The 11679-nt window shown below is 43.8% G+C and overlaps 1 protein-coding gene across 1 annotated transcript; it reads left to right on the top strand.

Annotated features, from left to right (window-relative positions):
* Positions 1–584: 584 nt before the first annotated feature.
* Positions 585–10878, top strand: LOC129820069 (putative tyrosine carboxypeptidase MATCAP2). The gene is made up of 7 exons (XM_055876905.1): positions 585–965; positions 2368–3128; positions 5658–5801; positions 6445–6577; positions 7010–7315; positions 8305–8402; positions 9183–10878. The coding sequence occupies exons 1-7, from the start codon at positions 941–943 to the stop codon at positions 9339–9341; spliced, it is 1626 nt and encodes a 541-aa protein (XP_055732880.1). The 5' UTR covers positions 585–940; the 3' UTR covers positions 9342–10878.
* The last annotated feature ends 801 nt before the right edge of the window (positions 10879–11679 follow it).

The raw sequence follows: 11679 nt of genomic DNA, 5'->3' as shown, positions 1-11679 counted from the left end.
ACCTCAATGTGCCCATTGACTTCTGTACTGGCACCCCCCTGTATATATTGTTATTTTTTTACTGCTGCTCTTTAATTACTTGTTACTTTGATCTCTTTATCTCTTATCTCTTGTCCTTATTTGATTTTTTTTAAACTGCACTGTTGGTTAGGGGCTCGTAAGTAAGCATTTCACTGTAAGGTTCTGTTGTATTCGGCGCATGTGACTAATACAACTTGATTTGATTTTAAATCAGAAATGAACAGTAAACATTACACACACGCACACACACACACACACAGTACATAGAGACAATTTAGAGCCGATGTCACATGTAGAGAAATATCTCTGAATCTGATCAGCTGAATAATAATAACCAAAATGTGAATTTTTCTATACATATCTCTAGAATAGAACAGAATGGTTTGTCTGTCTGTGTCTGTCTATTGTACTTTCTCTCAACCACACAAAGCCAATGAGACAGCTTACTCAGCTGTATACTGGACATTCAAGGCCCTACCTTCAGCGATACATTAGTATAAACTATGTATAAACTGTGACACAAAAATTCGTATCTCTTATTTTTTACTGAAAATAACAATCTCACAGAAGCACAAGTGTTTCTGTGTGACGTTGCCCGGGCACCATGGAAACAGCTCGTATCTGGTGTCTCTGCAGCTGCAGAACTAACGTTACAGCGACACGACTGATGCTGAGGGGCTCAAAATAGGACATTCTCTGCTAGCTGGTTAGCTGTTGTTATCGTTAATTGACCATAGCCAGCTAGTATTGTTCAGTTTGATCTCGCTAACTAGCGAGCTAGGTTAGGTTACTGACAGTTGGCAAGCTTGTTAGCTAACTAACGTTAATTGTTAGCTAGCTATAATAGCAAGCTAACGTTACTTGTTTTTTGCTTGGAAGACGTTGTCAAGAGGTTGACCGCAGAACAAAGTCTCAGAGGATGCTCGAATCAATAAATGTCACTGGTATGTATGCACTTTATCTGTGTATGCCTTGAATTTCTTGAATATTTCCAACCTGGTCAGAACGCCAGCAACAACAGAAACACACTGAACTTCAAACAGATACAATGCTTTATTGGTTACTGTTATGTAGCTGAGCATACTTTATGATGATTTTAAAGTGTCTTCGTTATTAGGTTTATAACAGTTGTGCTGCATATATGCTCCATTTTCCTATCATTCTGCAAATGTTTTGACACTAACTTATCAGTAATGGAATGTTTTTTAGACATAATTACAAAGCTGTCATAAAGTAGTTACATGCTTAATAATAATAATGCATTTTATTTTAAGCGCTTTTCAAGACACCCAACGTCACTTTAAATAAAATCACACTTTCAAATAAATAGCTATATTAAAGTACAGCCAAATTGTTATAAAAGTCTAAATATGCATTTTAACTTCCAGTAGCTATTGTACTGCATTACTTGTCAGTACTATACTTCCTCAAAAATCTAAATGAAGCTATTTTGCAGTGCAGCACGACAATTATTTTGTAGAAGAACTGCAAAAGACACCTGTTGCTGTAATATAGCAGAAAACATTGACATGGTCAAAAGGGATATTTATCCATTCTTAATATATTTGTTCCGTGACCAGCTACTGACTCCCTTATCTTTTGGAATGATTCAGCTTGGCAATGTTATCTGGAATGGTCTGTTTTCAAATCTGTTGTTGCCATGTGATCTGCTGAAGCCCTGAAGTGGTTGTGTTGTTAGTGCAGTGGTTGCATAACTTCCACATCAGCGCTCCTGTCTGAACAGAGTGGTTATACGGAGTGTGATGATGCTCCTGGTCATCCAGCCATCCCACTGGAGCTCAGGACACAAGGCTCTGCACAAGGGCTGCTACCCTTTCAGACTCTGGAGACATGATTGGAATAATTAGGTGACTAGGCCTACATCATAACTGACAGTGCTTTGTGCATAGAGAAATCAATGAAGCATAGTTGCTAGTCCCACTAAGGACTGCTGATACAATTGCTATTAGGCTGTAACTGCAGAGTATGTCGGATATGTCCATATGAGGTCTATGCACTGTGATTGTATGAAGGGGAGAAGGATAGTAGCAGCCTTTATTGCCCGAGGCTGATTGAGTCAGTGTTGCACTGCAAACCCAAACTGATGATATCACCTTCTGAGCTATTGAATAAACCTCTGTTAGGTTTCTCTGAACAACGCACGCATACAGCTTTAGAGCTGAACTGGCTGCAGACTGAAGACACTCCTCTGTGTCTTGTTCTGTAAGAGGATTATTCTATGTAGGTACTGTTCAGCGAGTGAGTGAGAGAATCTAAAATAAGTAAGCTGCTGCGTCAGCATTACTGACTCAACCCTCTGTCAGTCATCATCACTTGTTGTTTCAGAAAGGCTCCATTGGCCAGAGATGGAGCAGTCTAAGAAGTTCCTCCTTAGCTCGATGGTGCCGGTAGAGATGGAGATCTCTAAGAAGTACTCGAGCCCCACGGTGCCAGACAAGCGGCCTGTGAGCCCCACTCAGGTGTGCCTGGAGAAGCTGTCATCCAGCATCCTCAAGAACCTCTTCACCACGGGAACCAGCAGCTACAATGTACTCCTGCAGGCCGAGGAGGAGGAGAGACAGAGCCCCAAGCACTCCCCGTACCACAGGCCCAAGAAGACTGTGAGATGTGCCTCTACAACCTGCAGGTCACACGACAGCCACCACTGTCCGTCTGTAACTCCTCTGTTACTGTTGGGCCAGCAGGGCAGCGGAGACACCAGGCTCTCCTCCCACCACCATGTCTTCTCCTCTGCCTCAGGGAGCTTCCCCAGCGGGCCCAAGCCAGCCCACAGCACCAAGGTCCTGGGTAGCACCATGTGCCTGTCCCCGCGCCCTGTCTCCCGGCCCCGGAAAACCTGCTTCACCAGCTCACCCCGTACCAAGCTGCCCTCTCTGCAAAGAGGAGGGGTGATGCGGGAAGGGGAGAATGCCGGGGTCAAGAAGCTCTGCATCCTCACTGCCATCAAGCCGTCCAACGTGGAGAAGGAGAAGGTGAAGTTCTTCAAGTCGGACTTCAGCTACAATCCTCAGTTTGAGTACAGCAACCCCGTGTCTCCGCTGGTGCTTGCTCGCCACAACAACGCCTCCGACCGCTTTCTGACACAGGTGAGACCCATGTCAATTTATTAATAGCACTTTTCGGCCATTTTAAAACAGAAATTTACCTACACATCAGCTAACACAGTTGAGAGGTGAGGAGTGAAATACCATGTCAATTACTGTCACAGGTAAGTGTAAGTGTCACGTTCCTGACCTGTTTTCTGTTAGTTTTGTATGTGTTAGTTGGTCAGGACGTGAGTTTGGGTGGGCAGTCTATGTTTTCTGTTTCTATGTTTGTTTAAGGGTTGCCTGGTATGGCTCTCAATTAGAGGCAGGTGTTTGGCGTTTCCTCTAATTGAGAGTCATATTAAGGTAGGTGTTTTCACACTGTTGGTTGTGGGTGGTTGTCTCCTGTGTCTGTGTATGTCGTTGCGCCACACGGGACTGTTGTCGGTTTGTTTTTTTCGGTTTATGTAGTCTGTTCCTGTTTCATGCGTTCTTCGTTATATGTAAGTTCTTATGTTCAGGTGCGTCTACGTCGTTTGTTGTTTTGTAGTTAATCAAGTATAGTTCGTTTTTTGTCTTCGTTGTTTTGTCGTGTCTAAATAAATATCATGTCTAAGTATCACGCTGCGTCTTGGTTCAATCCATGCTCCTCCTCTTCGGATGAAGAGGAAGAGGAGAACCGTTACAGAAAGGCCAGGAACGGGAGACAGGTTTTATACAACTATTTTCAGCAAAGGCAAGAGGTAGACTGAGCTGAAGTAAATCTGGCCACTCAGTGAAAGCCACGCAACCAGGTAGCAGACAAATCCTGTCAGACAAGATTGGATGGATTATTTGGGAAAAGCTTGCTTTAAAACTCCAGCTTAACACACCAGTCAGGAGATAGAAAGAGATACCAGTGCTCTCTCAGTCTGAGCTGTAGGGTTGAGGGCAGAAAATATCTATCCACATTAGTATGTATCAAATGGATATCCACATTAGACCTTATTCTGGGCAGATATCCAACAAGCTACTCTACCGACAGATCAATAGTTGAGTATGTTAAAAGTCATGTTGTGATTACCCCAACAAGAAAGACAAGAGAAATCAGACACCGTAAAGGTTAATGGATACATGAATAGGAATGCACATCTTTGTATGATACATAGATAGTTAGCGGAGCTACAAGAATGAATTGAGGGACAAATACGTTTCCAATAAAAGGCCAGAGGTTTATGCTTTAAAGTAATGAATACTACTGTAAATCACAAGTATTGTACTAGATAGGCCACTGTCTAAATTATAGTTCAGTAGAATTAATAGTATGTAGTCTGGTCTAGTGTTTTGAGTGCGGTTTGAACTTAGTAGCATCCCCTCAGGTGTTCTGTTGCATGCTAACTACCTGGGTAACACTAGTATACTGATAGTAACATATGGCAGCCTCTTTAGTTGAGTGAAGACTACAGGAAATGCACTGTAAAGTGATCCTGTGGAGGACATTGCAGTTTGTGCTATCATGTTTTCTTTCTTCCACTCCTGGCACCAGTCTTGTTTTACACACTCCCAGTGTGTACAACTGTGTGTCCATTCATTCTACTGATGTAGATTTAATGTAGAAAAGGACACCTTTTTTGTTAGATACTCCATGATCAGAATTAACTGTTATTAAACTTAAATAAACGATGAAACACAAATTAGGCTATCTGCCCAACTTTAGGAACTGATTTACTCTATGTGACGTGAACAGGTAATTGTAGTATTGCATAACAACTCCAGTTACTGTACATTTCACAGAACTGACTTGATTTCTGGTCTCTACTTGATCTCTGTGGCGTGTGTGCTGGGGCGAGAGAGAGGATGATCTCTAGTGACCTGTAGAGAGTAGGGACTGTCTATTAGGCCTAGTCCACAGCCCTGAACACACACTAGAGAGAATGGAGAAAGCACTGACCTGTTCTGCCCTGACCTGGCGACAAAATGACTCCAAGTGCTATTCCCAATAGGGAGCTATTTATATAGCTCAGGGATTGACAACTGGCAGCCCACGGGGCCCTGCTCAAGGTGCAAATTCAAAATTTGGTTGTGCATCAACAGTTTTTCTATTGTTATGTCAGTCACTGATAGTCACTTAATTAGCCCATGTCAGCAAAACATTTGTCGATTGTTAAGTTATTCTAGCGGACTGCTATCTAAATGTGAAGTAATCAAGGGCAAATTAAAGCCCTATGACAAAATGTGTAGAATTGTAGGAAATTACCTGTAAAATTGCTCATTTTCTCTACACCCTATGGCAAAATGTGTGGCATTGCACAAAATTAACTCTAAAACTTGGTTTTTGGAGTCCCCAACCCCCATTAAAGTTGCCCATCCCTGATAGAGCCTAATTATAGGGAGCTGTTTTCTATGCAGTATATCCCTTCAAACAAATCAACTGAAGGATGAGACAAGTTCTTGTTATTTTCCTCAATATCATCTGAACACAAGTTGTACTGGAATGGAATCAAGCCTTTATAGCTGTATCCTTACCAAGATAATACCGCAGTCCATCATTAGATTTGAACATAATGCTGTCTGTTAGTTGATGGCATGGCATTGTGTTTCTCCCTACAGGCGGTGCGTATCATGGAGTTGGCCCTCCAGAAGTATGGGAACTATGAGAAGTTTGAGCAGGCCACAGGGGGCAACTTGCTCACCAAGGGCCGGATCTGGTACCTGGTCAAGAAGTACATGGAAAAGGAGGGCTGTATTGGGGAGGTGAGAGAGCATCTTGAGTAATCTGATCCTAGATCTGTGGTCAAGGGCAACTTTTACCTGGAGAAAGGTAGAAGGTACCCCTTAACACAGATCCTGGGTCAGCTATGTTTTAACCATCTAATGGCTATGCCAGAGAGCAGTTCCCAGGTACACCTGGATATAAAAGAACAGCCACACAGATACAGGAGAAGGCTGACATCCCCGCGGTGACAGGCAGCTTGTACAAGGTTTCCGTTTCCCTTAGCACATCCTCCTGACCCCTCTGTTGGCCCTGTCGTTTTTGCTGAATAGATGAATAATAACCTCTGACATGTTCTGAGCCATGAAGGCCATAGAGAATACAGGAAACAGCCAGAATAAACTACCAGGCTGCCAAGACGGGCTGGTTCGCCATGTTCCTCCTAAATCTCCCCCCCAAAAATCACTATAATTAAAATTCTGCACACCCCAATCAGAACAATTCCCTCATATGACGTAACCGCCACACAGTCCCCTCCCCACATAGTAACCCCATATCCTGCTTTGGTACCGTAGCGCTTATTAAGGTACACATTCCTTAACTACATATCTCTCTGTGGTGTCTTTGCCAGATAGTGCTCCATATGAAGTGAGTCTCAACATCACTCTCTCTGTCTGTTGTCAGATAGTGGTCAATGTGACAGACGACCTCCTCTCCAGAGCGTCCATGACGGTGGTGAACAGCCGGCCTACTCTGACCATCAACATTGCCACAGCCCGGGAACACTGGCTGGAGGGCATGCTACGACATGAGATCAGTGGGTAGTATAACTCCATTATACCTCTATCATGCTTAGTTTTGTCAAGAGGTGCACAAATCTCAGTGTTTTTCCAGTATTACAGCCACACAGTAATGTCTTTCAAGGGTCTTTCGATGCACACAGTTTCTCCTGGATCACGGAGAATGGGTCAGGAGTGTTATGTTCAAAACATGTCTTGGTTCATAAGAAGCACATCTGCAACCACAGCACATTTAAATTAACACAATCATTACTCATGGTACTGGACCACTCAATACTGAACTTGCTGTGTGCTGCCTCGGCCCACTACTCTGCTCTGCTGTACTCAGCAGCACTGTTATTTTTTCTAGGATGAGGTCAGCTTCCATGCACATTGTCAATGGGTCTCTTCACCCTGTTGGTGCAATATAGCCACTGTGGTCATTTCCTGTGTCTGTGCCCTCTCCCCAGGCACACACTACTTCCGGGGAATCAACAACGCCCAGCAGCCGTGGAGCAGCGGAGTCGGCAGGAAAAAGCACAACCTCCGACCTTTGAACCCTACTGAGGAGGGGCTGGCCAGCATCCACTCTGTCCTGTTCCGTAAGGACCCTACCCTGTGGAGGGCTGCCTTGCTCTACTACACTGTGTACCATGCCAGCCGCATGTCCTTCTCTCAGCTGTTCCACAGCCTGGGATGCTTTGTTCAGGACCCCAACACACGCTGGGACTACTGTGTACGAGCCAAGAGGGGGCAGACCGACACCGCACAGCCTGGTAACTAACACAGACACACATGTTTGTTCACATGCCCATACATAGGCATTCCTACATGCAGGCACACACTTATCTCTAGCTTTAGCCTTTTATCCTACTGGAGTCAGCATTTTCTACCAGGCCTTGGGTGTTATGAGTTATGATGTAATGAACTTGGGATGTTTCAGGACGTACTGATGTCATCTTGATGGGCTTGTTGTATATTTCAGGTTGTTTCAGGACGTACTGATGTCATCTTGATGGGCTTGTTGTATATTTCAGGTTGTTTCAGGACGTACTGATGTCATCTTGATGGGCTTGTTGTATATTTCAGGTTGTTTCAGAACGTACTGATGTCATCTTGATGGGCTTGTTGTATATTTCAGGTTGTTTCAGGACGTACTGATGTCATCTTGATGGGCTTGTTGTATATTTCAGGTTGTTTCAGAACGTACTGATGTCATCTTGATGGGCTTGTTGTATATTTCAGGTTGTTTCAGGACGTACTGATGTCATCTTGATGGGCTTGTTGTATATTTCAGGTTGTTTCAGGACGTACTGATGTCATCTTGATGGGCTTGTTGTATATTTCAGGTTGTTTCAGCACGTACTGATGTCATCTTGATGGGCTTGTTGTATATTTCAGGTTGTTTCAGGACGTACTGATGTCATCTTGATGGGCTTGTTGTATATTTCAGGTTGTTTCAGGACGTACTGATGTCATCTTGATGGGCTTGTTGTATATTTCAGGTTGTTTCAGCACGTACTGATGTCATCTTGATGGGCTTGTTGTATATTTCAGGTTGTTTCAGGACGTACTGATGTCATCTTGATGGGCTTGTTGTATATTTCAGGTTGTTTCAGGACGTACTGATGTCATCTTGATGGGCTTGTTGTATATTTCAGGTTGTTTCAGCACGTACTGATGTCATCTTGATGGGCTTGTTGTATATTTCAGGTTGTTTCAGGACGTACTGATGTCATCTTGATGGGCTTTTTGTATATTTCAGGTTGTTTCAGGAAGGACCAGGTGTACCTGGACGGCATCTTGAAGATCCTAAGACACAGAGAGAGGATTAACTTCCAGCTGCTCATGTCCCTGGGGAAGGTGGGTAACGGGGTCTGTTTAATGTGTCAGACTAGAACCCGTAGACACACATAGCAAGAGTTGGTTTATCAGGAGGCTGATTAACCGGCTAACAAGGTAACCAATTCTTATTCTATGGTCTGCATCCTATGCCTTTTTGTGCATAATGATTATTTTTCAAAGGGTTTGCATTAAACGGCAGACAGGAGACACAAAGGCAATACGTTGGATGTGTTTGACTGCACAGCTTTCATATTATTCTCCTCTCTTCCTCTCTCCTTCACCATAACGACAATGCTTATTTGCACATGAAATTGAATGAGATGCCAGGTTGAATAAGCTTATGTAACTACAGCTGTATGAGAGAGCAGAGCAGACCATGTTATTCTGCTGAGAAGAATGACTTCAGGCATAGGGAGGGAACACATGACTCACAATGTGTTTCACACAGATGGGCTTCCAGTGTTACTGCTGTCTGTCCTCCTAGGCTTATCTGTATAGCACAGGTGGCCAACCATCCTAGAGAGCTACTTGGTATGCAGGCTTTTGTTCCTGCCCTGCTCGAACACATCAATGAGCTGCTCATCAGGGCAGTTCCAGTTGTGTTAGAGTAAGGCTGGAACAAAAGCCTGCCAGGAGGAGGGATGGCCAGTGGCACTCCCTGCTTAATAGAAACCTTATTTTATTAAATTAGCACAAATTCCATTTTGATTGTTTCTGTCTGTCTGTTTTATTTTGCTTGTTCTAAAATACATTCGCATGATTTCCATCTTGATTGTTCCTGTCTGCCTGCCTGCCCAGGTGTCGTACGAGGATGTGGATCGTCTGAAAGGCCTGGCGCTGATGGAGCATGTGAGGATACCTCACTTCCTGCAGGACACGGCGTGCTACGCTGAACAGCTGGAGAAGATCATGGAGGTCAACCAGCTGACTGACGAGGAGCTCAGGGTGCTCATCTGAGACATAGAGGAGTAGAGGGCCTGCTCACTCAGTTACTCCAACACATAGCTTGTACAGGTTAACAGCAACCTGACCAAGATCCATTTGGGATTGAAATGTTATGTATATAACAAAGACATAGAGGTTGTTATGAGGTATGTGTTGGAGTAAGTGAATGTGCGGGTCCTTCTGGCCCGTGTACCCCATGAGAAGTGACGATACACTCCTCATCTGAGCATGCCCAGAAAGAGGTGACCCCTGACCCTCCAGCACACCTTACCTCCACCGAGCTAATGAGCTACCGGAACCTCATTAAAGTCAGTGGCATAATTCACAGTGACATTCCTGCATCTCTCACCATCAGTACCATCCCCAACAGGCAAAATTGCATGTGATGTCATGATGATGTCATTTCTTGGTTGTAAACTCGCGTTCCACCACATATGGTAGCTGTGTGACGTGACATGACTTGTGCAGCGTACTGTATTGTATGTAGGGTTTCTCTCTCCATCTCTCTCCATTTCTCCATCTCTCTATCTCTCTCTTGCACCCCAAAGCCAAGTGTAGTTCTTTTTTCAAACTCCTGTTCCAAAGACTAAGGGGTTCCTATACTAATGTTTCTAAACAGAGTTTTGTCGTACTGGTTGGTTGCTGTTGTTATAGTTGATGTTCAGGTAATGACCCATGAACCAGAGAGTGTGTGTGTTTGTCAGGGTCGGGCTGCAGTGAGAGACAAACAAAAGACGGCTATGGTATCATAAAAGCACAACATTGACTCATGATGTGCCAGGTCGCAGTGGAGAAAGGCATGTGGAAGAGGAAACCTAACGAAGCACAAGACGGCAGCATAGTGCTGAGATAGTAGGATTGGGACAGCATAGAAATGCATTGGGAATCATATGTATTTGTGCCCAGTTGACATATCCTGCAAGAGGTTACCTTGGCGCAGCAATCCCTCCAGAACACCCACTTTCTTATGATTTGCACTTTTCTCTCCAGCGTTGAACTGCTTTGTTTCTGGCAGTTTCCTTAGAGATAACCTTATAACCTTACACTGATGAACTCTCCTTTCTGCATTTTAAAACTAACCAATAGGCCTAGTGTTTTTAAAGGCACGGTGTAACAGTAATATTGTACTGTAATGTTTTTCTCCTTTTTGTCAAACATGATTAACAGGTTGTTGATGTTCTGGCTTTTGGTACCTGTTTTGAGAACTGAACACTGTGATATTTGATAAATATTGTTCAATTGACACTTTCAACTAGCCTGGTCCTACATCAGTTTGTGCTCTCTTGCCAATAGTTATTTACAATGACCATAGCAGTTGACAGGATAGCACAAACTGATCTGGGACCAGGATAACTTTGACCTGATGTAGGTAGCATGTTTGCTGCCGCTACTTCACCACAAATGGCCCTGGGTATGATCCAACTGTATGATGAGCACTAGTGTTTATAAGTGACATTGCGCTATGTATTGTATTGTACTGTATTTCAATGCCTCCTGATGGTCACTGAAGCCCTGGGAATCCCTAATAAAGCGGATCCATCACCTTGGAGACGTGGCTTTGTGTCTCTGTCTGTTCTTAATCTGGGGCCAGAGGTGTTGAAGTCGCCTTGTCCCATTCATTCCTCTCAGGTTTCACTGTGAAACGACTCCATTGGGGCTCCATGTTGAAAGGCACCTACAAGCACTGACATGCTGGACAATTGGCCTCTGTCCACACGGAGACGACCCAGAAGAACAGGGCCTCTTATCCTGGGCGTCCACTCTGCTCCAGTTAAGAGTTTTCATTTTGTTAGGGCGTGAAGTGTATTTCACATGGCTTGGAAGCCAACCATAAATATTTCACAGAGACATTTTGTTTTAGAGGCTTGTTTGGTCGAAGTGGGATAGATGTTTATAGGACAGGGGTGACAGCTGAAGTGTGGGTGGGCTGATGGAGGGGAGGCCTCTGTTGTCCACATTTTTCACCACTAGAGGATCGTCACATCTACTACTTTCTCCACAACTCCATAAGGGAGAGATATGATTTGACTGATATGTGAAGAATCACTTAAAAACGGGAAAAAGCGTAAACTTAACCCCCAACATCATGTCAATGATGAAAGTAGAATCATGAATATTACAAAAGGAGCATTTTACTTTGAACACATTCAATCCTAATGTGACCGCCAGTATTGAACAATAGTAACCATAGTCATACTGAGGATATGATTGTATATATGTCATCACAGACCAAAGGTTATCGCTGAACTTCCTCAACCTGCAATACATGATGCTGACAGTGACGTAACCATAGAAAATAGAGGATGTAACTTCCCCCAAGTACAGTTCACTCAGACAGGTGCCACTGAAA

This window comes from Salvelinus fontinalis, chromosome 22 (genome assembly GCF_029448725.1).
Source record: "Salvelinus fontinalis isolate EN_2023a chromosome 22, ASM2944872v1, whole genome shotgun sequence".
Taxonomy (NCBI): domain Eukaryota; kingdom Metazoa; phylum Chordata; class Actinopteri; order Salmoniformes; family Salmonidae; genus Salvelinus; species Salvelinus fontinalis.
Note: the sequence above shows the minus strand (reverse complement) of the source record. Positions and strands in the feature narration are given on the sequence as shown.

What these genes read in the sequence shown, in the direction of transcription:
- LOC129820069 (XM_055876905.1), top strand. Translation starts at nt 941, where the DNA reads ATGCTCGAATCAATAAATGTCACTG. An exon ending in AGGAGGGCTGTATTGGGGAG is followed by an intron (nt 5,802 to 6,444) that starts GTGAGAGAGCAT and finishes GTCTGTTGTCAG; the next exon opens with ATAGTGGTCAATGTGACAGA. An exon ending in CATGCTACGACATGAGATCA is followed by an intron (nt 6,578 to 7,009) that starts GTGGGTAGTATA and finishes CCCTCTCCCCAG; the next exon opens with GCACACACTACTTCCGGGGA.